The sequence below is a fragment of the Sprattus sprattus genome (assembly GCF_963457725.1).
Source record: "Sprattus sprattus genome assembly, chromosome: 4".
NCBI classification, from domain to species: domain Eukaryota; kingdom Metazoa; phylum Chordata; class Actinopteri; order Clupeiformes; family Clupeidae; genus Sprattus; species Sprattus sprattus.
Window position 1 is genome coordinate 44,469,880 of NC_137923.1, and position 27,841 is coordinate 44,497,720.

At 41.4% G+C, this 27,841-nt stretch overlaps 1 protein-coding gene across 1 annotated transcript; it reads right to left on the minus strand.

Annotated features, from left to right (window-relative positions):
• Positions 1 to 10,981: 10,981 nt before the first annotated feature.
• Positions 10,982 to 27,395, minus strand: LOC308363524 (zinc finger BED domain-containing protein 4-like; the record flags this gene model as incomplete). Its single annotated transcript, XM_080836329.1, has 5 exons — positions 10,982 to 11,021; positions 16,320 to 16,439; positions 25,261 to 25,806; positions 26,207 to 26,630; positions 26,834 to 27,395. 5 exons carry the CDS (start codon positions 27,393 to 27,395, stop codon positions 10,982 to 10,984), a joined length of 1,692 nt encoding a protein of 563 aa, XP_080692455.1.
• Positions 27,396 to 27,841: the final 446 nt, after the last annotated feature.

Genomic DNA, 27,841 nt, shown 5'->3' on the forward strand with positions numbered 1-27,841 from the left:
TTTTGAGTGTAGTTTGGCTTATTTTAAGAAAAATTGCCTAGCATCTAGACTCATTTCAAGATGATAGTACCTGCATTTGCAGAATATAAGCAACTTTTTCTACATTTTGAGAAAATAATTCTTATATTTTTTTTGGTATCGAGGCAAATTTACTTTTTTTGAGTGTAGTTTGACTTATTTCAAGAAAAATTTCCTAGCATGTAGACTCATTTCAAGATGACGCTGCAAGCATTTGCTCAATATAAGCACATTTTCCTTCATTTTGAGAAAATAATTCTTATATTTTTTTTGGTATCTAGGCAAATATACTTGTTTTGAGTGTAGTTTGGCTTATTTTAAGAAAAATTGCCTATCATGTACACTCATTTCAAGATGATGTTACTAGCATTTGCTGAATATAAGAACATTTTTCTACATATTGAGAAAATAATTCTTAATAATTTTTTATTTTTAAACATTTGTTGTTGATCGTGGGGTGTTTTGTTTTCAATATCCACCATTTCAAGATGATATATTTTGGTCGAAACATCATGGCTAATCAAGTCGTGGTCCCACACTTTGCACAGGCCACTGAGTTGGTTGCTGAGAAGCTGGTTGATTATACCTCTTATTACACAATCTGCAGCAAGAGCCAAACTTGGGTCCAAGTAAAATAACACCTTGGGGATGTAAAAGAATTGCACAACAGTTCAAATGACTCGTAGTGTGTTCCCCAGATATCACATGGCATTTGTATGGCCAGTTAATGTAATGGCAACCGTTACATTGCAAATGAGATGTGCTCACTCACTTGATCCTGCTTAAGGATGATAATGTCTGTTCTTAAAGCAAAAGTTTCGCATAGTTAAATACTGTCTTTGCACTGTATAGTATTTTGTCTACATGAATACATAATTGCTGTGCTTTATATACAGTATGTATGTAATATACAGTATATGTAGAGATGAGAATGATAAAATGCTTGAAATAAGAAATTCTGACTTTGACAAAGCAGTTTTGTACTTGTCAGTGGGGATAAAACTGCCTTTTAATAATGCTATTCTAGTTTCAAGCATTAACATGCTCAGAACCAATAATAAAATCTCAGTAACAAGTAATAAACCCTTATTAAGATAATGTAGGACAGAAACGCTTGAAGCAAGTGAAATGTTCTAACACAAAAAATGCCTGTAAGAAGAAATAACTTGTCAGACAAAAAACAAGCATATATTGCCTTGATTAAAGATATTTTATCATGCTAAGATTTCACTTTTTGCAGTGTAGGCTATTAGTATCAGGGTGATAGATGAGTTTTGTTGCTGACTGTTGGTTTTGAAATAGATGCAGTTTCATAAAGGAAGTATTTAAACAGATGGTACATGGTGAGTGAGTAATTTAGTCACATGTTTACTGAGCAGGCAGAGGCAGACTCAACAGTAGCCCATCACAGAATCATATTCGCGTACGTTAGACGTCAAGGGGAAAGCTGTGACATGAACATAAGAATTTTGGAAATTGAAAGAGACTTGTTTATTCTACAGGCATTACAATTGTACCTCGGGCTCATAAGAAACAGAGAGCCTGAAAGTGAAAACTGATGAGACGAGCAAGTGAGACTTTTATTTACATTGGCACACCACACTCGGTGTGATGGTGTGTCTTTTAAGAACGTTGTAAGTATATCCTAGGGTGGGAGACATTGAAACTGCAAGCGGCACTCGTGAAAAAGTGACACCCAGCATGAGTCGCCGTTACACTTACACTGATATTCTCGAATGTCACGAGCTGCTATATCCATTCACATTGTGTAATTAATGATTGTTGTGTCTGTTACAGGAAAAGAATAAAACAACCGCCGCTGGCTTAGCTATCGCCGCTTCACTACTGAGGGCTGTGGGCCTGGCTCACCCATCTATTAAGGGGGTGAACACTCATGAAAGCAATACTTTTTGTATGAACAGATGATATGATCAACACATGGCATAAAGTTAACATAGTACTTCACAAAGTTAACATTGTCCTCTTCATTCTGTTTTGGGCACTTTGCATGATAGCGGGAGTTTACTTGTGGAAGCGGCACAGAGGGGGGAACTTATGTGAATGGCATTGAGTACACTGCTTTCTGGTTTTACTGAACTAAGCCTGAGACACGGAGCCCCTAGAATCCTTAAACAAGAGATTGAAACCCAGGAATTATAATTCATAACACAGGGACATTATACACATTATGGGACTAAAGGCACATGGGTAGGAACGTTGACACAGTCAAAACAGAGTGTCCTCACTTTAAGTGGCAAAGGCTGATGCTAGACTGGTGGGAAGTCAGTCAAAGGGGGGAGGACATAGTGGAGAGAGTTCAGGAAGGAGGAGGACATTTAAACTTCTCATTGGAATTAGATAAAGCAGTTCAAAGAGAACTAGTACAGTATAAGAGCACAAACCTATGCACAAAGGAGACCAGGGAGAGGGCAGTTGGATTTGGGATTAGTGGGAAAGAAGTACACAACCCCAGAAATCAGGTAGTTGTAGAAACTAGAAGTGTGCAGAGGTGTAAGAAAACTCCAGAGCCAGAAGAGAACGTAAGGTGCAGATCAGGAGTAACACTGAAGATAGCTCACTTACAATTCGAAAGAGTAACCAGTGGGGTAGATTACCCCAGTCGTGAGGAGGCAGTAGAAATGATAAAGGTAGTAGAAAGCCAGCTCTCTAACGCTGGACAGAAGGAGGACAGATTGAGAAAAAGAGGTCAAGGCTAGAAGGCTAGCGAAGAGAACAGAGAGTAATTAAAACTGATATTAGACACAAGGGCATTAAAGGGACGAGGCCCACACGGACCAGTGACAGTCGTACTCAGTGGGGACCCAGCTGAGGGGAATGAGAACTGGAGCTCAGACGAGGAGAGACAACCTAAGACCATGCAGTCTAGTCAAAAAAAGCAGCAAGTAACATTATGCCTCTGATAGCAAAGGGGACAGTACAGCAGTATCAACCATGGGGACACACTGCCGTGCAGGGCCTGATCTCTCGTCTACCAGTCTTGCATGATGGCGCAGGTTGCTGTTAGGATCCAGCTGGAAAAAGACTGGCACCTTGGGTCAATGACCAGACATATGTTCAGAGAAGCTGTGACTCACCACATGGGCCTGAACCAGAAGGACTCTAACCCTAAGCTCCTCCAGAAAAAGCTCCAAAAAAGACTATACAAGCACCAGTGGCTCCCCAGTTGAGAAACCAACGCCAGCCCCAGCACAAGCTAAACCCATCACCCAAGTACGAACAACCATTTCCGCCGGGCTACAGTCACCCACTGCAGGGCTTCAGGGGCCCACAGCCCTGGCCAAGTCCATGGCCAGGCAGAGAGGAACAGTCTCAGGCCAGAGGGAAAAGAGGTAGAGATGGTTTCAGGAAACAGCAGGCCGCACAGCTACCAGTTTGCTGGATATGCGGACAGCCTGGCCACATTTCCAGGGTGTGCAAACAGAACTTATACAACACCTAACAGGTTCCCGGCGACCGGAGTGTGGGGCAGTGGGGAGGGGGTGATGGTCCTGCGAGGCAGAATGGACCTAGCGGTCCAGGGTCCCCATACAGGGCGCACACTATTGATGAGGCCTAGAGAATCAAAGGGGGGAGGTTTCCGATACTATCGAATGGAGCTGATAATGAGCCAATGCTGCAGGTTCAAATTGGGGGTAGGGAAATTTCATTAATTGTAGACACTGGAGCTATTACATATGTATAAACCCAAAAGACGCCCAACACCTTCCTGTGTCGTGCTCTAGAAAAACTAAGACCGTAGGATTTTCAGGATAAGTGCAGCTAATACCATTTTCTGCTTCAGTGTTGATCTAGGCAGGCACGAAAAGTGTTTTCATGCTTGTTTTAATCCCAGAACACAACCCATACATTTGTTGGGTAGAGATGCATTATGCAAGCTGGGTATTCAAATTAAGTGTGTCCCTCGGGGACTGTCATTGATCTGTGTGGCCAGTCAAATGCCCCGCCAAACAATAGTCAGCACACACCCACCTCAGCCAGTTACCCACATCTCACAAGTTTTTTGTTTAGGCATGTTTGGAGTGGAAGGACAAGTTGTGGAAAACTTGGGGCCCACTCATACACACTATTAATGTTAATTTAAGATTTCCCAGATGCCCCACAGACTGCACCATCAAGTTTGACGAGGAAGCAGACGAGGGGGGAGAGAGAAAAGATGTGAGGAGGTCGGAAAGCAAGCTAAGTATCCTCTGAAAGTACAGTGTAGTAGTGTAGTAGAGAGGAAAGAGTAGGGGTGAGAGTGACATTTCTGGAAGACACAAAATGAGGGGATCAGTATGACATAACAGGAGCAGCACCACACATCACACTCAGAGTAGGGAAAGCACACAGAGCAAGAGATGTAGGGTTAATGATGGCCTTAGCGCTGTTGTGCACATGGAAAGACTGGGATGGTGTAGACAGGTGGTCAAGATCTCCAAGGAAGTAGACCAGGGGCAGGTAAAGGAAAAACCAGATGGCATACAGTACGTCAAGAACTGCCCGTTTCACAACCCCTACTGTGTATATGGTTTGTTTGCAGGGGCAGGCCATCCGTGCCTGTACCTGGGTATGTCCAACCAAGGTGAAGAATGATGTTGTTGGCCTGAGGGTGAAAATGACATAAGTCAACCAGCCCCCTGGTGTTTATCTTAAAGCCAGCCGGATGGGCATACAAGGCGCCATCGAGGGGCTACTGCAGACAGGCATTATTAAACCTGTGCGGCAAGCACGCTGCAATACACCAATGTTCCCTGTGCTCAAGGCTGACAGGGTCAGGTGGTGGTTGGTGCAGGTGGAGGCCAGTGAATGTGATGTAGAAACGTGAGAAAGAGTCACGGTCAAAGTGTTGTAGGTGCTTGCCGAAGGGGGGAGAAGTGTCAAGAAAAAATGTTTTGAATAAACCAAGTACAAACACAGTGATTCAATTTCGGAATGGAAATCATTCCAAGGTTTGGAATCCCTGAAATAATATCATCTGACAAGGAAAAGCATTCACAGAGAAAACGTGGGATGAGATCCTGCGAACTCTGTGGGTGAAAAGAAGATTGGGATGTGTCTACCAACCCCAAAGTCAGGGGATGGTGGAAAGAGCCAATGGCACACTCAAATTGCTAAGATCTCTGCTTGCTCTAAACCTAAGCTGGCTTGATGCTTTGCCCATTGCTTTAATGCGAGTGCGCTTGCAAGCAGAACCGCAGCGCATACCTCCCCCCTCACGAGATTCTTGCAGGACGACCAATGCCATTCCCACGGATCACAGAACCAGGCATGGGACCACCCCTGGAGTAATTCCAAAGGAATTTCATCATTATGTGCAAAAATTAACTCTGATTCGCAAAGTTATTTACAAAACAGGCAAAGCAGCAGGAACAACCACCAACCCTGGAGGCGGAGGTCGTAAGAGCCGTGCAACCGGGAGACTGGGTGTACCTGAAGGTGTTAAAAAGGTATTGCCTCCAGCCAAGGTCCGAAGGACCATACAAGGTGACGAAAGCCACTCCAACTGCGGTAAGAGTACAGGGATCGGAATTGTGGCACCACCTTAATTATTGTTTCAGAGCCACAAAGCCACAGGACGATGGAGAGACGGTTGCCAGGCCAGAGCGTGAGCTGCACGGCAAAGATGAGGGGGTTCTGAATAATCAAGTTCCAGAGAAGGAGAAAACAGGACCAGAATGGGCTCCAGAAGCTCCTGGCGGTGGTGGGTATGTCGCTCTTTGCGGCACTCTTCCTTTCGTGTCTTCTCCATCTCTACCAACAGGAGAGGAACCAGGAGAGGCATGCCAAGCCACCACCATCCCGGGCCAGACCTCCATCTACCTCAACCCAACAGGAGAGGCATGCCAAGCCACGACCATCCCGGGGTAGGAATCCATCCACCTCAACCCAACAGGAGAGGCATGCCAAGCCACCACCATTCCGGAGGCGAGGCTTCGCCCAACCCGACTCAACAGGAGAGGAACGTCCAGGCACCCTGCATCCGTGGCAGGGCTTCGCCCAACTCAACCCAACAGGGGAGGCGTGCCAAGCCACCCTGCAACCGAGGCAGGGCTTCGCTCAACTCGACTCAACAGGAGAGGAACGTCCAGGCACCCCGCACCCGTGGCAGGGCTTCGCCCAACTCGACTCAACAGGAGAGCACCACCCAGACACCCTGCACACATGGCAAGACTTCGCCACCCCCAACCCATCAGAGCTTTATAAGCGACCCGCCAGGGCCATCCCGTACCAATACAACATCTACGACATCCCCAAGCTCCATCACCTCGACCTTGCTGGAAGAAGGAATGAGCGGGAGATTGAAATAAATAAATAAATAAATAAAAAATTAATAAATAATAATAAAAAACACGCCAGAATCAATGTGCTAGCCTGTTTTACCACCAGGGCGGCCGTGTGGGAAACCACAGACGCAACCTCTTGACCCTCCGGCAGGCTCATGGAAGGGTGATGATTGTTGCTATTTTGTTTTTGGCATTTTTGACATGTCACATTTCATACCCACATTACATACATCCACCACCTGGAATGACACACACACCTGAAATGACACATACTTCACAATGTTACTATCCCAATATCACAATATAACCGCTTTGTTTAGTGAAACTTAAGTTCTTGAGATTAAGCCTCAAATGCATGAATACTGTACCCTAGAAGATGAATGGTTAACTAACTATTTTAGATTGAATGCTTGCTTTTAAGATGTTACACAGTTTGTGATTCATGTACAATCCATCTGGGACCACCCCAGTGGATTTATTTTGCCTTTACAATTCTGTACGATCCATCTGGGAACGCCCCAGTGGACTTGTTTTGCCTAACTGACATATGTTTGAGATGTAACTGTATCACAGCTTTTGATGCTACATAGGACATAGATAATTACACTGAACGGGAGTGTTAACATAATGCTAATGATAACCCCAATTGCAAAGACACCTTTTATGATAAATCACGTGGCAAACATGCCTCCTCTGCATAGACTACCTAGATGCTTCAGGGACAAAGGGGGGTCAGGGCAAGGTGACAGACGCCTCTGCAAAAGCCACAAGGCAGACAATGTGAAGAACTGTGTCTGAAAGCCCCCGAGATACCTGGTATCACAGGAAGCTGTACACCATGTATCTCAAGGTGGTTAATTCTGTTGACAGAGACAAAGCAAACTGGTTGATAGGCAACATTGTTAAGATAGTTGGACCGATTGTTCTCCATCTCGGTGCGGTCAGGTCCAATGACGCAAGTAAGGTACCTGTTGTTTTCCATCTCTAGGTGCGGTCGAGTCCAATGACGCAAATAAGACGCAAATGAAACCAGAGCAAAGGGTGATTTGATCAATATAAAAGTGGGCACGGGGACTTGTTGGTTAGGTTTTCTACTGGATTGCTCTTGCAATATGCTTAGAGTCTTTGAGATGCTCCATGGACCAGCTCAGCAGTAGTTATCTCCTCTGAATTAAACTGTTCAGTATATTCATACCTATTTGCCTTGAGAAGTTTCTTGAGAACTCTTAGAATAAGACACGACAGAAGGCAGGAGGTATAAAAAGAAAGGAAGATGCCCATGTCTCACAGCGAACAGCTTGCAGACTGGCGTGGACATGGAGACCCTGATTTTGTTGGCATTGCTCGGAATGGCATGTGAGTAAACTGCATTGAAACAGCACATAAGGGGTTATATGAACATTTTCATAGTTTGAGCTAGGTACTGTACTGTAGGTAGGAGGTGTTGGTGGTACAATGGTTAGCATTGCTGTCTGCCAAACAGTTGACCCTGGCTCACTTCCTGAGCAGAGGAAGATGGCTTTGTTAGTAGATCCTACTACATATCTACTTAATATATCACCTTTGCCTTCAGGAGGCTTCCCTCTTCAGCACAGTCATCTGTGTGGCCTAGGAGGTTCAATCAAGTGCTTTCAGACAATGTTTATTGTTAATGGTACTATGCAAATAAGTAACATTTATTGATTTAATTTCAACATACCCACTTAATAGCCGACACTGGGTGAGATCTAGCTGGGATCAGTCAGGTACAAATTTATTTTTTACACAATCAGTTTATTACACAATTATGGGGCAGCCGTGGCCTACTGGTTAGGGGTTCGGGCTGGAAACCGAAGGGTGGCCGGTTCTATCCCCGACCAGTAGAAAAAATGTGGGCGGGGGAAGTGGTAGACCACTGCTCTCCCATGCCCACATCCACGGCTGAAGTGCCCTCAAGCAAGGAACCTAACCCCATTCACTGCTCCCTGGGCGTCGCCAAAGGCAGCTCACTGCTCCGGGTTAGTGTGATTCACTGTATGTATCACTACCCTGGATGGATAGGATAGAATTCAGAGTGTGTGTGTGTGTGTGTGTCACTATCTCTGCCATAAACATAGTCACTAGGGCTCATTTCCATACCATGGAATCCATCTGGGTTGTAACTGCATTTGGGTTTATCTCCACTTTTGGTGTGAGGTTCTTTTTCTCTTGATACATTCTTGCATCTTTACTAGTGTGCAGAAAAACGCGTCTATCTTTAATACATATGTTGTTGTTGTTGTGGCTGGGCTGCTGTTGGGGCGCCCGATGAGAAGGTGGTGGGAGTTTATGAGTGCCCCAGGCACTCCGCACCCTACCAGGCCTTCCTGAATGCAAGCAGCCACTTCTGCGGTGGCTCCCTCATCTGCCCACTGCTACAAGTCGTGAGTCCTAACCTCTCTGAGAACAGGATCCGCCTAACTAACGCCTAATTCACCAAGCAGAAATCTAAAGCATGGTTAATCAGACGGAAGGTGAGTCAGGAAACTTTTTGTATGAGGTCATCTTTAACACACACAAGGATTTTTTTTCTCACTATTTGTGTGGTTTTATGAAGTAATGGTTTCTACCTTGGCAGCAGCCTCCTAATCTATATATTTTACTTCTCTGTTCAGTTAAACTGAGCAGTATATGAAAAGTTACATAGAGACCACCATGAAAAATGAGTACCATACTGAGGTTTTTAGCACAAGCCTAGGCTATGTGCATTCTCCCAAAGTTAGCCTATTCACTTTCATTGTTGAATCAACTAACCTACCTAATTTAAATGACCTAAAAAGCAGTGGTGGAAGAAGTACTGAAGTTTATTACTTAAGTAAAAGTACAAGTAAACAGGCAAATGAAAGTAAAAGTAAAAGTACTACATCAACAATCCTACTTAAGTAAAAAGTAAAAAGTACTCACTTTTAAATTTACTTTTAAAGTAAAAGTAAAAGTACTCACGCAATGGGTTGTCTCAATGTCTAGGCTGTGCCATTTTGATAAAGAAATAGCGACTGGTAGTAAATGCCTCTACAGATGTCACTACTAGTAATAATTATAAGCAACAACATTTGTTAATTGGAAAGGTTGGTGTACTTATTGGGCCTATTGTCTGTAATACTGTTCACACTCTATCTTACAATTCTGCAGATGACAAGTTATCTACCAGGGATTATTTGCAAAGTTAATACCATTAAGCCAAACCAAATAAAGACACAATTGTATATCTTTTAATCTTTTATTTAATTGTAAATGTGTAAAAAATGGAAATATGAAACATGAAAAACAAATGGAGTTGTTAAACTGGTCAATGCAGAGTTGTATGCTCTATTGATTGCAGAAAAGGGAAAAAAAAACATTAAGTAACCCAAGACTAGACAAAAGGCAAATCTTCACGTTAGCTTGACATTGCTAAACTACCAGCTTTATCTTACCACTACGTTAAATAAATAATCAAGGTACAATGGTGTTATTTTGATGCTATTGCTGTATGTCAACATGTATTTTTGCTAGATAACAGTATAAAATCATGTCAGTAACCGCATACGATATGCAAAAGTCATAGACATTAACTTAGCATAGCAAGAACTCCGCATAATTTGACCTGTTTCTCCAAATTTGAAGGCGATTTTTTTGAGGTAGACAGGAAACGCACTGAAACCTCCACGGGTTATTCTTGGGGCCTCTGAACTTGAACATGTCCTCAGATGAGGCTGACTCTGAATCCATGCTGAAAAGTTGTTTGGTAGTCAGGCTGTTTGTCGAATGTTTAAGCAAAACAGGCAAGGCTACCGTAGTGCTGCTGCTGCTGCCAAATACACACTCTGCTGTCGTTGGAGCTGATAGAGCCACCTGATTGGCTGAAACGTCCTAAAGCAACGCAATCCATATTTTTGTGTAGGCAACATTTTGGCGAAACTGTGTTCATAAAATGTAACGAATAACGACACATATTGTAGAAATGTAGCGGAGTAAAAGTATAGATAATAGCTGCAAAATGTAACAAAGTAAAAAGTATGCACTATTATTTTTACTTAAGTAAAGTACAGATACGTCAAAATGTAACGAAGTACGGTAACGAAGTAAAAATACTTCGTTACATTCCACCACTGCTAAAAAGTGAGTGTCATAGTGAAACCCATGCATATCCTCTGTTTATGAACTGGAATCAATACAAGGTAAAGAAAAAACACATTATACTGAATGATTATTCTGATACTGTTTGGCAAACTACAAGTGTTATGGGTGTAGAAGAGATACAAAACTTAAAATGCAAACTGTTCTCAGAATAACCACAATCGTCTGTTGTCAGTCAGCTACAATCGGTACCTATGAAAACACTACATTTCGGCAAAATGCAAACACAGATTTTGTTAAGTGTTGTCTTAACATCATATGGTTGATCTCACCACACCTTGTAGGGTCACGCAAAAGGTAAGCACAATTTGTTTGTACAGCAAAATGCAACACCTGTACTTTACAGCCGAACATTTGATAGCCACACGGTAGAGGGCAGAGACCATCTTGTTTGGGCCCTGCTTTGAAGCCAAGCCACGCACGTATGTATGTATTCACATACACACACACACACACACACACATACACAAACACACACAAACCCACACACACGCATACACATACAAACACACATACACGCGCGCACACAGTCAGTCAGACCGTCAGGAGCCCACAGGGGGCAGCGTATCTTCAGCTACAGCTCTTAGAGGGAGAGGAGAGGGGAGACACATTCACTGACACATTCCCAAACGTTCATCCTTACCACAAACACACACAGTTCAGCAGAGAAAAACTGTTATTTTACAGATTTTTGTATCTATTATTAATATCGAACACTTTCAATAAAGTGACAGTACTACAAGTTTAGCAAAAAATGCTGTTATTTTACAGATTCTTCCTAATTTATTACGAACAAACACCATTCATTAAGTCAGGCTTCTTTAATTAAGATTAAAAATCTTCAATAAAGTGGCAGCCCTAACAGTTCAGCAGAGAAAAACTGTTATTTTACAGATTTCTTTTATCTATTATTAATATCGAACACTTTCAATAAAGTGACAGTACTACAAGTTTAGCAAAAAATGCTGTTATTTTACAGATTCTTCCTAATTTATAACGAGCAAACACCATTCATTAAGTCAGGCTTCTTTAATTAAGATTAAACACCTTCAATAAAGTGGCAGCCCTAACAGTTTTGCAGAGAAACACTGGTATTTTACAGATTTTCCCTCATTTATTACAATGAAACACCTTCAATTAAGTGACAGCAATTCACATTTAGCAGAGAAACTGTCATTTTACAGATTGTTCCTACATTTTTATGATCAAACACATTCAATAAAGTGCTGACACATGCTCAAGATTGTAAAATGATGGTTTTATTTTGGAAGACAATTATTTCAAACATTGACTTGCAGGGTTTGTGATTGAAGCGTTTCAGGTGATGCAGAGTTTATTGATGGAATACAGCCGGGGAACAGGACAAACATAAACAGAGTATACAAATCCACGAAAGGGTTAACAGACAGAGTTCTAACACAAAGAACAAGATCTAGGAACATGAACTATAGATCGCACAGAGTCTCACTCTGGCTGCTGCGCGCAAGGGCAAAGAACAGAGGTACACGGCTACAAGCCGGGCAAGACAGTCACATTACTCCCTGTGCCGTATGCACGGCACTCTGGATAATGCAGTCCTGAAAGTCTGCCGGCACCGAACTGGCTGACTCGGAAGCCAGCAGACAGGGAGCTTGCGGGGCTGGACGCCCACGGACAGAGAGCTTGCTGGGTTGGAAGCCAGCTGACAATGGGGTTGTAGTTGCCGGTGGCCGGAAGGCGGAATCCCAGGGACGTAGAGTGGGCCACAGAGCTAGAAGACTTGGGCAAAGGTTTTGCCCTTGTAGCGACGAGACCAAACACAGAGTGAGGGGAGTGCAGGTTTTATATAGGGAGTGAATCAGGTGTGTGTGATCATGTGATTGGGGACCTGAATGCAGTGCAGCTGGGATGGTGAATGATACTGATGACATGCAGCTGAGAGTAGCCTATGAGTGAGAGTGAAACAGGTGTATGTGCTTGTGTGATTGAAGGGGGCGTGGCCGGAGCGGAGCTCAGCAGGAACATGACAATAGCCTCTACCCACAAAAGTTAAAACATTTGACTTCAGACTCATATTAAACTACATGGAGTGAGTCAGTCCATTGCAAAGTAATTTCCCCCTTGTCTCGTCTTTATTGTTCTGCATTGCTCTGGGCCAGCCAGATCCAAGGTTAGGTCAGGTCAAAAGTATTGGGACACCTGATCATCACACATACAGCCGCGGAAAAAATTAAGAGACCACTTCAAAATTATCAGTTTCTCTGGTTTTACTATTTATTGGTATGTGTTAAGGTAAAATGTACATTTTTGTTTTATTCTATAACCTACTGGCAACATTCCTACCAAATTTGAAATAAAAATATTGTCATTTAGATCATTTATTTGCAGAAAAATGACAATTGGTCAAAATAGCAAAAAAGATGCAGTGTCTTCAGATCTCGAATAATGCAAAGAAAACAAGCTTGTATTCATTTTTAAACTACACAATACTAATGCTTTAACTTAGGAAGAGTTCAGAAATCAATATTTGGTGGAATAACCTTGATTTAAAATCACAACTTTCATGTGTCTTGGCATGCTCTCCACCAGCCTTTCACATTGCCGTTGGGTGACTTTATGCTACTCCTGGCGCAACAATTCAAGCAGCTCGGCTTCTTTTCATGGCTTGTGACCATCCATCTTCCTCTTGATCACATTTCAGAGTTTTTTTATGGGATTCAGGTCTCGAAATTGGGCTGGCCATGACAGGGTCCTGATCTGGTGATACTCCATCCACACCTTTACTGGCCTGGCTGTGTGGCATGGAGCATTGTCCTGCTGGAAAAAACACTTCTCAGAGTTGGGGAACATTGTCAGAGCAAAAGGAAGCAAGTTTTTCTTCCGGGACAACGTTGTACTTTGCCTGGCTGAGGTTTGTAAAAGACCATAAGGATTGAACCAAAGCCGACTGGAGGGTCTCCTAGTTCGTCTTCTCTGATGAGTCCAATTTCACAGTAGGTGCAAGACTCTGTGGCTTGTAGGCCTCTCCAGGTCTCCGTCTAACCATCAGACGACCATGTGTTGGGCAAAGCTGAAAATTGGACTCATCAGAGAAGACGAACTAGGAGACCCTCCAGTCCGCTTTGGTTCAATCCTTATGGTCTTTTACAAACCTCAGCCAGGCAAAGTACAACGTTGTCCCGGAAGAAAAACTTGCTTCCTTATGCTCTGACAATGTTCCCCAACTCTGAGAAGTGTTTTTTCCAGCAGGGAAAGAGTGAGAGTGATCGTGTTTAATAAGGTGCAAGCCTTACGAACTCTCACTGACCAGTTAATGGTCCTTTTTATACATGTGCTCTTATGTGAATTGCTTATTTGTTGGTGTCCTTAGTGAAAACTGTATTTTTTATATTGATTTAGTATTGTCAGTGTTTTTACTGCCTTTGTGCCTTATTTGGGTTAATAAAAATGCCCATCTTTCTAACATCTTCAACCTCCTGAGTCCTCTTATGAGTAACATCTTGCTCTAAGCGTGAAGGCTATCCCGACCTTTTACAGAGTCTTATCTTATCAGGATAACCCAATCAGCCAGCAAGATACGGGAACCTGTAACTAATATCATAGGTTGACTGCCCTGTCAGACTGACACAACGCACGCAGCCAAGACTATTTTGTTGCTATCATATGTCCATGGTTGCTATGTTAAACTCTGCTAAGTCTGTACGTGGAAAACATAAACTAATACTTTCCTTTACTGGTCCACACATGTGTCAATCATGACTGTAGACCAATGAGATGCAAAGATATCCGAGTGCACAACAGAGAAGGTGGGATGTCATCAGTAATTCACGTGCATTTGTTTTGCCGTTTAGCCACGCAAGTGTTAGACAGTTCTATAACGAAATGCAGTTGTACAACGAAACACATTTATTCTACATCAGTGGTCGGCAAATAGGGGCCCGCGGGCCAATTTTGGCCCGCCATCTATTCTGTCTGGCCCGCGAGATGACGTTAATTTGATGTAAAAAAAAAAAAATAATAAAAAATCATTTTTTTTTCAACCCCATATTTTTTAAAAGGAAAAAAAAAAGGCATACAGCAATCCCATCAATTTCGAAACATTTATTGAGGTATAGATGATAGTCCTAAAGTGACAAAACAACAGGTGGAACATCTGTGCAGTTATCCATGATGCACAGGTCGGAACGGTATTGGCACGCGAGTGCGCGTAATCTTGTGCAAAAAAAAAAAAAAAGTGTCCTGTCTCTGTTATGTTCATGGAACTTCTTGTTACAGGACCTATTTTATGTGTAGTAATGCACTGTGTAAAATACCGTCTAGTGATCCTGTGTATAACTGAAACTATCAGTAAAGAGTTTATATCTATATTCACCTGCGTGGTTATTCATCTTGTTATAAGTGTAGAAACATAGCAATTGGCGACGAGACTGGACTGAATCCATATGTGCAGTGAAAGTATCACGAAGAAAGAAATTGTCAACATTTTTACCGTCTGTTTTTGCCTACCCTGTGGATGCTAAGCTGAATCAATGGACAAGCAAAGCTATCATCAATCACGACTGGAGGAGGGAAACAGGACGCATGGAATGAACGAAACAGTGAGTGACAAAGTAAACTACTAAAAGAAGAAAACTTGGACATTGGCTACTGTAAGTTGAAAGAAAAAAAAAATGTAACAAGATGGCTGGATGTAAATGGACAGTTTTGATAGTACTGTGGAAGACTGGGCTTCATACATTGAACGACTTGAGCAGTATTGTTTTGCAAACAAAATAGAGAACGACAGAAAAGTAGCCGTGCTGTTGAGTGTCATGGGTGCAAAAACGTACAATTTGCTGCGCAAACCAGCTTCAAAGGGTTCTTTGTAGGTCCTGCATTCTGAATCATTTTTTCTTTTCAAGGCTTTCGACAACGACATTTTGCATCGATAACTAGCATAGAAATGTTCAGCTAATCATTTTTACACGTCATCTAAAATAATATTTGTATACGGCAGGTTGCTAAGCAAGCGCCTGTTTCATGAGAGACGACACGAGATGCAGCAGGCGGCATAAAAACAGCGAACATAAGCAAATAAACGTTTTATTGGAATTAAATTAAATGCGTTTTAAAAGTTAGATGATGTTTATTTTATTTTAATATAATAAAATAAATAATAATTTAAATAGTAGACGACCCCCCCCCCCCCAAAAAAAGCTATGGCCCGCGATGCCATTGTCTGAAAAAAAATTGGCCCGTGTCCAAACGTAATTGCCGACCCCTGGCCTAGAGTCTTCAGCGTGACCGCCTGCGATTGGACTGCTATCCAGTCCCCCCACGTTCGCCACGCCAATTTAAACTACCAGTTTAACAGAAAACAACAAACTTTTAGGCGTCTCACCTATGACCGGGGTTGCATTCAGCTCGTAACTTGCTCTATTTTGTTCTCCACCAGGCCACACTCGAACAACACAGACCAGAAAAAGTAGCCCTGCATCTCAGTGCAGGACTCCCATGAAACTTCCTCTCCACATCCTATACTCCAAACTCTATACAACCATTACGTGGAACTCCCGATTAACTTTACAAACCCAAACGCGACCGAACTCACTAACCTGGGAAGCCATATCCCACCGTTACTCAATACTGTTACCAACAAAAATGACCCAAAAATGGTGCGCTACCGGAAAAATATTCAAAAACTCTTTCTAGCCACGACTACGAAATTCAATCCCGGACGAGCCCCCACATGTCACATGATGGCTCTTGCAAGTGACATGAACGGGAGTTCCACACGCAAGGTTGTATATATAAATAACATTTATTAAAGTATAATAGAAACAGTCAGTATAATTGTCTAAAATCAAAGTGTGGTGCAAGCCGGTGTCTCAGTAGTAGTGTACACATGTTAAACAAACAAACATAACGATGAGTCGAAGAGAGGGAGCCTCCCGCACACTCCTCCTAGGCCTCCTTATAATGGAGCTCGTCAACCGCTCATCCGGCACACCTGCGGGCACCTGGGCAAACTCTGCTACACAGCTGCGGAAAACAGAGAGCAATGATAGCAGGGGGCGGGGCAGACCAGGCTGGGTCGTGACAAAGTAAGACCTACTAAAACTTGAAGTAGAATGTCAGTGATGACTGTAATGTTGTATGCTTTTTCATGAACCAAACCTATCACTATTGCACATTTGCTGTGTAATTGTACAGATCTGTGTTTTTTTCTCATTCGTGTATAATCCACATTATATACAACCAATGAGCCGTGATGAGTGCTCTGCTCCTGTTCACCCACTCATTGCTCTGTCTGTCACTGTAGTGGTGAGGCTGCAAACCTTCACCACTGTACTTTATACACCATACTTTTAATAACACCAATAATGGTGTACTGCAGAGTGTATGTAAGGTCAAAACTATTCTGAAACATTTCATAATGGGTTCAGGTCCAAATCTTCAGGAAATGTGCTGACAGATTTAGAGAAAGGTTTTTATGTATTAAATGAAATAGATAATGTAAGTAAACAGACAGAATAAATGTCTTCCAAGCAACTATGCTTCCAGCTGCTGTAATGAGCAGGAGATATAGCCATTGTTAAAGTAACACCTTGGGGAAACATTCTCCATGATAAGGAGGCACAGAACCCTTCGGCGCATTGATCTGCTTCTGTCGGTTACACCGATTACACATCAGGCCAAGGTTTTGTTTTACAAAATTACACAATGTGATTTTATGAATCTATTGAATTTATTTACAGTTTTGACTCATGTGTAGGCTATATGATCAAATAAATCTTGTAGTGCTCTAAAATCAGTGTTTTTCTACTTTGAGGTCTTCATGGTGGATTCAGTGTTATGTACAGGGAAGGGAGAAATACTGCTTGACTAGTTTCATTGAACAGGTCTTTGCACCATCCCAGACCCACTGTAGGATGATCAGGGTCATGTGTGCATTTAATGCTGTTGCGGAGGCGATTAATGGAGACCTTTACTTCTGTAGGCAATAACCTTATACCCAATAACCCTGTTGGCATCATCATTGGCTGTGTCATCGCTGCTCTTGTCTTGATTTGTGTGGTTGGAGCGATTGTCTTTTTCATGGTGAAGAAGAAGGAAGGTAAGAGTAACCTCTTTCATGCAATTTCAGTGTTTTTGATCAAGTAAAACTGTTTTCAGCCTTGATGATGCGTCAGTATACTAATCATTCTCTTGTATCTTTACAGCCTACAACAAGGCACCGCGTGAGTACCTCTTGTAGCTATACACCTGACCGGATAGTGTTAACTTGAAATACTCACTCTTCTAGATAACTCAATTATTTGATATTTTACTGGTATCTTGGCCATCAATCTTTTATCATCCATTACACATTTGTGTCATTGTAATCTTGTCAAACCACTAACATGCATTTACTTGATGGAAAGGCATACTGAAAGTATATTATCAATTTCTAACCTAAATAAAAATTACTTACAAAACAATATACAAGCTTTAAATGTTGTTGTGATATACAACTGTTATAGTTAATATTGTGATTCATGTTTTTGTTTTATGTGTGCTTTGACCTTCTCACAGAGTCCGATTCCGGTTCTGATACCTCTGACCTCAAGGTACGGTTCATAGTTCAGTTTAGACCAAGGGTTCACAAATGTGTACAAGCCTATGCTTCCCAAATCGACAGTAATGATTTTGGATGATCTGCTATGAGTGTATGTGTTGGTGTTGTGGTTATGTTGTAAGAATGTGATATGAATAAATATATAATAAAGGCAAGAGTCTAGTGCTCAGTAGGTTACGGGTGATTGTAATGCTAACACCTTAATGACAATGCAAGACACAACCCAGAGCAGGTGGATTAATGGAGATAACAATGAGATAAGAAACCAGAGTTGAAATCACTTTTTATGTTTATTGCAAAAAAGAAACCAGTGTTGGGGATCTCAAGGCTGATCTCAGTAGGAAGATAAAAGAGCTGGAATGATGGAAGGTAAAGATGTAAACTAAGCTACCGCAGACAGAAACGATAGGATGAAAAAAGCCTTTTTAAAGGCTGCTTAAACGGTATTGCAATAGTAGTGTTGTAAGGCTTTGGTTATGTTTGGAATATACATGTATATATATATATAATGTATATCATAACTATCAGTTTTCATTAGCCAGGCTGAAGACAAAGGTGTGATTTGTTGGTGCAACTGTAATCCAGGTCCCTTGCATTTTGTGAGTGAGAGGTCCGTGGCCCCACGCCCCACTTGCAAGACCCCCAGTTTGAGAACCACTGGTCTAGACCATTTAGTATTATATGTTCTGACTCAGTTTTCTACAAGACAAGCAGATATGAGTGTTTGTGTTCCTTCTGTGTCATCAGTTGTGTACTGAGGGTCATCATTTTGTGCCGATTAAGTTTGTTAATCTGATATCTGTTGTGTCAATTCCCTCCAGGAAGGAGCTAAGCGTGTTGACTGCTGAGCATGAAGATTGAGGAATGATGAATAAATCATGCAAATCAACAGATTGATTTTTTTCTCTGCATATGCAACAGCTTATTTGCAACGTCTGATTTATCCATAACATTCAGATTTCAGCTTTATTTAGTTTATTCCGGTATTCAGCAATAACTCATCCTTTTCAAATCTGCTGTATAGATTGTAGAACATATTTAGTGGCTGTTGAAATCTGTTTCAAAATCTGCAAAGATTCTTCTACCAGAAATCAAATGTAAATATCACATCTAGCATCTTAGTCGAGCCACTGATTGAAATATAATGATAAAAGGTATTGTGCCTTCTTTAATTGTGTTGTGTTGGTTTGCAGTTGGTTAACCTATTTAGTTGGTGGTGGGAAGTGGGCAATTATTGATACTTTACTGTAGAAAGGAACAGTGATCCACCATCCAAAAATATAAAGTATTTTCATTTTCCTTTGAGCAGCTTAATATAAGTCAATAAACAGATAATTACAGATAAGACTAAATTCACAGAAATGGTTAATACATAAAACATTGTGTACAAAGTTGAAGTGGTGGACACTGTAATTGATTGTAATGGACTGTTCAAAAATAAATAAAGTCTACCAAATTGGAAGACCTCTTGCCTTGTTTGTGTTGAATGTAGTGTAAAGAATATTAACAGCACCTCCGAGGTAATCTGGACAAATAGAGTTTCCATCTTAGAATGAGCAGTTTGGTTGTATTTAGTGCACAAATAATATTGAACCTCTAATAAGTGATTTGTACATGTAGACATCTTCAAGTTCAAGTATTTATTTGCCAGATACACAGAACAACAGAGTCAGACTGGGCATTGAAATTCACTGCACAACAACCTACAACCATAGCATAACCATAGCATAACATAACATACTCTGAACATAAATTACACATATAATAAACATATAATACATTTACAAAATAAATATACAATACCATTTGCTAAACATATAATACACATAGTAACCTAAACTAACCTAATATACCTATACTAACCTAAAGACAAATCAAATGTGCCTGGTATCAGGTAGTGCAATATTGCTGTACTGCAAACAGTGGAAAACTGTAACATGTAAAGTGAAAGGTGCAAGACTGTATCACTGTCCATTTAAAAGCCTGATGGCCCTTGGAAAGAAACTGCTCTCCAATCTACGGGTGCGAGATTGAATACTTCGGTAACGCTTACCAGAAGGCAAAGGTTAATAGGATGGATGGTAGCAGTCTTAAGGATCCTGCCATCTCCTTCATATGTCATATGTCTGGTGAAAAGATAGCCCTCAATTAAACTCTAGTGCAGGGGTTCCCAAACTTTTCATGGCAGGCACCCTTTGACAATGAAAAAAAAAACACAACAGTGAAAGATTGAGAAGCTTATTACCTGTTTTTAATGAAAATATGTACTATCAGTTGTTCCATAGCTTTTTCTTTTTACATTGTTTCTATATTTCAACAATTTAACATTTTCAATTCAATGAATTGTATCAATCAATTAAAGTTATATATTTTATCAATTAAACTGTTTTCTGTTTATAAAATTATAATTCATTAGAGCTCTTCAGTAGATCAACTATGGTTTTATGATTGTGTGTGTATCGTTCCATTCTTTGGATCGGTTCGCGTTTGGTGCATGTCTGTTGTATTAATAATTAGGCAAGCTATTTCTTCTAACAAGCAGGTCTCTTACCATAAACGATAGGCCCCTTACCATATTATATAACTGCAAAGTAGGCTATAAACTCACCCAATCACCAAATATGTTAGGTACAGGCTACTATACTGTACAAGCACTGCCATACTTCATTTAACTGGTTCGCGTTCTTGCAAACCATCAAACCATGTCCCTCTTGATGGCATTTGTTTATAATACAGGTAAATAGACTGACAGTATGTATTATAAGCAGGATAGAATTTGTGCATAATAGTTTGGCGGGAATGGGCAGCTATAAGCAGAGGGTTTCTGCAGGTAGATTGGCTGGAAAGACTGCGGCAGCATCCCACAGTGGAGATCTTCTTGAGTAGAGGGGGAAGAAAAGAGACAAAGTTAGTGGTCAAAGATAAGTTGCCTTATATATGTAATGTATATGTCATTACAGGTTATGGTGATGTGGAGCAATGTTATCACAGCCATCAGAATGTGCAGGAAAATGTCCTACTGCATATGTGTGGATATGCAATATGCATATGCAATAGTTTCTCCACCAATGTTTTGTGGGGTAAGGAAGATTGCAAAAACAATATCCTTATACCTAAAACTAAATTTGAAGGAACTAAATGTCATTCTTCATGAAAAGGATAAGGGCACCAAATGCATGGTACCCTGTCATGTCTACTTTTTAACATGGATCAATAGATTATGCAAATGTAATTTTGGTTTTGTGTATAGACCTGGAAACCACAAATAGAGCACATTAATGTGTTATGTAATTATATTTTGTTAATAAGCCTGATAAAGCAGGGGGAAGTCAATGTTCTAATCTCTTCCACTACCTGTGTGTTCCTCCTCCTATAACTTATAGTACTACTAATGGCATTATAAAGCCCTCTTTTACAACACTTAGTCCAGACGCTCAAAAAGTACTTTTCCTCATCATTGATCTGACCTGTTGGTGACTCCAGTCCAAATTTACTTAAAATTGCAGTTATCCGTAAATGTATGTTGTAATGTATGTGGCCCCGCAATACTATTGCACCTCAGGTGCCTGTTACCAGGACCACTTCTAAATGTTTTACAAAGGTTTCTAAAATTTAACTCAAGTTAAATCTTTATGTATTCAACTTTTTTACTGTTCCATAAGTCATTTTTAACAGTGTGACTTGGGAGGTCCTTGGTTTAGGGCCCATCAATAGTCTATTTTGAGATGCATGGACAGAGACAGCAGGGCTGTTGTTTTTCTTTGTGTAGAAGCAGAAGGGATTGGCGATAAAGAAAAGGTGAGCATCTTCTCAATTCAACAAATTTGAATTCCAGCACAGACAAATATCTTCCAAATCTTTTAACTTTAAAGTGGCCGGTTAGTGTAGGAAAATAAATCCAAGTCAAGGTGGGGTGACTACGCTATCCCTTCGCTCCAAATGGTGTCAAAAGTGGGAAGGCTTGCTGTGAGGCCATTGGAGGCGTGCCAGTAAAACTGTATGAAGGACCCCCAGGAAGGTTGACCCCTGTGTGAGGGACCCCATAGATGTTTGAAGCACTTGTGTGTGAGGCGCTCTGGATGGGAGAAGTACAGTTGGTGGATGAGGGAGGAATGCCTGTTTGCATGAAGCACAAGGGTGCACTTCCCGAAGGTGAGTGCAGTGTGACGATGTGGCGTCACTACAGATGAGTATGTGCTCTAACTGCCATGCGGCAGAGCCTGGTTCTTTGGCGTTGCGTTCAGAGTGCATGTTTGGCACCCTGTAGAACCGGGTTCAAGTCCGGGTGGGGGGACTACGCTCTCCCTTTGCTACAGTGACAAACTAAACAATTCTAGCCAGTCAACACATTGCTTCAGTCGCACTGAAGGAAGGGGTGTCATTTGACTAGAATATCAATATCCTTTCACCAGAATTGCAGACTGCATCTTTAAAAGATAGGAGGTCTTTCTTGTAGCCTAAATGGCAAATTGACAGACTAGTCCAATCTCACCGTCTCAACCAAGGTGGCCCATGGTTAAATATAACATTTATAATAATCATAATAATAATAAACTTTATTTGTATAGCACCTTTCATACAAAACAATGCAGCTCAAAGCGCTTAACAGCAAAGAAATTACGTGCACAGTGATCTGCATAACAAAAGACAAAATAAATATAAAACATAAAATCTAGGATAGATTGCAAAAAATGTAATTCAATGAACATAAAAAAACAGGCATAGAGTGCATAAAGAAAAAATAGAATACCTAAAATACATAGCATAGGATAGAAAATAAAACTGTGTGGAGATATAGTTTATCCTACTCCTTAATATCACATTATATCATGATGAAGATCAAAGTAAACCACATATATTAATTTTAAATATATATAATTAAAATGTAAAAAATATATATATATATTTTTATATACAGTTCACCTAGTTAAAGGCTGAGGTGAAGAGATACGCTTTTAGTTTTCTTTTTAAAATGTTTAGCGAGCTGGCTTCCCTGACATCTATAGGCAGTATGTTCCATAGCTTTGGGGCGTAATTGGTAAAGGCTGCATCCCCAATTTTCTTATGGCTGTTGCTGGGAACCTCCAATAAACCTGCATTAGATGATCGCAGTGTTCTTGAAGGCAAGTATTTGGAAAGGGAATTTGCAATGTAAAATGTACAATGTAAATTAGATGTGTGATGTGTGCTCATATTCATTCACACATTTTCCAGCTACATTTGCAAAAGTATGTTATGGTTTGGATTTTCTGTAGGTTATGATTATTTTAATGTCACTTCTTATTAACTACACTAACCAAGATCTCAAACTAATGAATATATACATGCATGCATATATGAAATACTATCAATGTGAGTTAGCTTGTCTTAAACATACTGAGAGAAAAATGCATGAGACAGGTTTATGCCAAATGACAACATGCGGGTGTTCCTTTTACTGGCTTGCCCAACTGAGAAAAAGGGATGACCTGAAGATGCTTCTGCAGGGGTTAAATACTAAACTATATTTAATTGCAAGTTGAAAACAACAGTTTATAAACAGACAGTAATGTTATTTACTGTTATCTCCCTCTGGAACGAAATACTGTTTTCTGATTGGCTAATGGGGTGTACATTAAGTTCGTATAGATGGACACCTTGGACGTAGTCCCAGTAGAAACGTTAAATCGCCGTTCCATATCAATGCTCTTGAATGGTTACCATTGACAACCAACGTAACGTTTATTTTTTGACAGCAGGTAATGATGGGATTTTCGGCTCCTTTGCGAGATGCGGCTCTAATGGCTCTTCTTACTGTGGAGAGCCGGCTCTTTCGGCTCCCAAACGGCTCCCCATACACATGTTTTACATTATTAATTAATGAATAGCTTAAACCTAATTTTATAACATTTTGTTTCATTATTAGTGTGCTTGCCCGAAGGGAAGCACACTATTGTTCTTCGTTTTTTACTATTTTTTTTATTCTAGTAGTTTTTCTTGCAGCTAACTACTCCTCGCCCGATTGAGATAGAGACGCCGTTCAAACACCAAAACGTCCGGCCCGATCCGGTGCAAGCTGCTATGACTTTTCGTGGCGGTACTCCTTGCCACTCCTTTTTTATTCCTCTTTTTCCATCACCTTTTTTCTCCATAGACTTGCATGGCAGAACTTTGTGGCATTATGACATCATAATAGGCTCATTAAACTGGCTTGCACCTGTGATTCACTGACAACTCTCACTGACACCTGCGCACGGTTCCTCTTCTCTCTCTGTCCCTCTCCATTCAACTGTATAACTAGGAATATTAAGAGACACCTTCCATACCTACCAGGGCTCTACTCACTCATGCATATTCACTCATGTTTACTCACTCGTGCATACTCACTCATGCATACTCACTCGTGCATACTCACTCGTGCATACTCACTCATGTTTACTCACTCATGTTTACTCACTCATGCGTACTCACTCATGCGTACTCACTCATGCATACTCACTCATGCATACTCACTCATGCATACTCACTCATGTTTACTCACTCGTGCATACTCACTCATGTTTACTCACTCATGCATACTCACTCATGCATACTCACTCATGCATACTCACTCATGTTTACTCACTCATGTTTACTCACTCATGCATACTCACTCATGCATACTCACTCATGCATACTCATTTGTGCATGCTCATCCAGCAGGGAGAGCTGGAGAGCTGACACCTGCCCCAATTCCAAGGCACTTGTTCTCTCGGTCATGGCCGCAACAGAGCAAGCACACTCTCGCAGTTCGTTCACGAAACGCATTCTAGTTTACATTGTTAAGCACTTATGAGTAAAAATGCAGCATAACAATGCTTTATGAATAAAACCTTTATTATAGCCAATTAAAGTATCACAAAATAGCACCACCTCCAAAAAAATTACTTGAAAAAATGTAACAGTTAAATATAAATACAAACACCCACCACAATACAAAAAAGTAGGCAATCAAAGCAGCTTCATAACAGAAAAGGTGCCACAATACAAATATCAAATAAAGTGCAAAATTAAAGTATTAAACTATGAAGGATAAAAAAAAAACATGTGAACAACAGAAGATTTGAATCACAGTATGAGAAAAGTAGCTTCATGCCAAAAAGGCAACATTTCAAGTATTATTTAGACCTATAGTTCTATTAAATTAGAGTATAAAACACATGTGAACAACACAAGTTTTGAACCACTATAGAGATAAGGAACTCACTGTATCTCTCAAAGACTTACAGATTGGCGTTGAGAAACACCAGATGTCTAAGCTTGGCAGGGCTGATCCTGTTCCTTCTCTCAGTTATGATCTGTCCAGTTTTGGAGAAGATCCTCTCTGATGGGACGGATGTTGCCACTATGCACAGTCTACGTGCCATCACGTAAGAGAGCTGTGGATAGATCAGTGCCTTTGTCTCCCACCACCTCAGTGGGTCGGCACTGCGCTGGAAAAGAGGCTCCTCAAGGTAGGACCTCACCTCCAGAATAGCATCAGCTGTAGGATTCCTGGTTGCAGTGTCTCCGCCTGCCCGCTCCTCAAAAAACCTCCAAACAGCCGATGCTTGGGGCTCCTCCGGCTCATGTGCTGCTGCTCCCTCCTCTTCTCCATGACACCCTTGCAGGTGAGATGACTGCCTATGCCTGGATGCTGCTGTGGTAATTCTTTGGAGGGCTTCGTCGACTGCTCTGTTGTCACTAAAGGCCGCCTTTTTGAAGCGGGGGTCGAGGATGGTGGTTTCGGACAGAACTGCATTGTATTCCATCCGGTGGAATTTTTTGTCCATGCTTGATGAGAGGGAATTCACCAGATCCTTCACGCACGCTGTGGTGACTGCTCTGGTGCTCTGTTGTCACCCTCTGAAGACCCCTGCACAGTATGAGCATTTTGGAGGCAGTAACATACCTGAAAAAAGAAGCATCAAAATATTATATTTTATATAATATTTATTTATTTAGGCTATTTAGCAATATTATTTTAAGCATCACTTCTAAATTGCTTGACATAGGCTACTAATATTTTTTATTTAATATTATTTTCAGCCACTTCTAAACCTGTTTGTCGAAAAAATATATATATAATATTTAACAAATAAAAAATTACAATGATAATAACATCCTAATAAAGTTTAATAGGTCGTAGTAATATTATAGTAAAGTTCAATGAGATGATGTTTGAACACTGTACCTCTCTGCGCTGATCTCCACTGTGACCTGGTCAAAGGGCTCCAGGACGCTGCAAGCCTCTTGCAGAGCCTCCCACTCCTCTTGGCTGAGAGGAGCCACAGGTGCGTTGATCACCGCCAATGTTGCGATAACCGCATCCTTAGATTCCAGGATTCGCTGGATCATATGGAATGTCGAATTCCACCGGGTGACACACTCCTGTTTGAGCTTCAGCTCTGCCATAGACATCTGCCGCTGGGTGGATTTCAGTTTTTGGGTGGCTGCTGTGCTTCTGTGGAAAAATTCCACTATGGCCTTTACTTTATCCACAGTGGGCTTCATAGCCCTCAGAGCATTTCTCACAAACAGATTTATGGTGTGAGCCAGGCATGGGTGGTGTGTCCATTTCAGCAGCTGAATGGCTTTTGTTATATTGGCTGCATTATCTGTGACACAACACACAACTTTGTTCTCCACCCCCCACTCTCTTGCCACTGGGTGGAGCTCTTCAGCCAGGTTTTCTGATGTGTGCCTGTCACTAAATTCAAAGCAGTCCAGTAGACATGATGCCATACTGTAATTTTCTATGAAATGGCAGGTGACAGACATGAATGACGTGATGTCCAGCAGTCAGTTGTCAGGCATACACTTGAGGCTGTCTTCACCCTCTCTTGCAGGGAGGCCCGTGCAGCATCATATAGGCCTGGGATGAATTTCTGTGTGAGGGTTTTTCGGCTGGGGAGGGCATACATAGGATTGAGGGCTTGGCAAAAAATCCTAAATCCAACATCCTCAACAATGGAAAAGGGTTGGTAATCTCTGGCCACCATCTTGGCCAACTCCTCGTCTATTGCTGTCTGTCTTGCTGGAGTTAAGGATTTCTGGAGGAACTGCTTCATAGAGCTCTGGGTTGTGGGTGCAGGAGGGTGGGTTGCAGGCTGGGGTGTAGAAATGGAGGCAGTTGTTGCTGATGCTGAGGGAGCAGTTGTTCTGGCACCTGAGGAAGCTGCAGCTGTTGCACTTGCATTTTCTGTCCTCGACTCCTCCAGCAACACCGCTGCATGCGATGTCCGCATGTGTCTGTGCAGGTTGTTAGTGGAGCCTGCACGATAGGAGATTCTGGTTTTGCAGAGTCTACACTCTGCCCTGGTGGAGTCTGACGTAGCATTAAAATGAGTCCAGATTTTGCTCCGTTTTCTGTCACCACTCATTATCACACAGGCCTATTCAATTGTCACACTGACTCCCGTTCTTTCTGCCGTGTGTGTTTCTTGACCGCTGCGTGCGTGACTGTGCATGGACACCTGCCTAAAAAATATCAAATAAAATACATTTTAATATTTCTTTACTATTCTGTGCTATAAATGTAATGTATGCATGATTCCAATCATTTACAGCATTTTTATAATCAAAATCGCTTAATTTGTGTATGGTCTGTTCAAACAGACAGGCGACAGCGACACGATGAAGCAGTGACGAGCTGTGCCTCATCTCAGAATGACTCACAAACTGGGTTGAGCGCATGCGTAGAATCTATTTAGTCTTTCTGATCTGACAAACCCGCAATGAAAAAACACAAAGGCTCAAAATATTCGAACTTAAAAAATAACATATAAACATATTCGCGGCAAAATATTAGAATTTTGTATTCACGAGC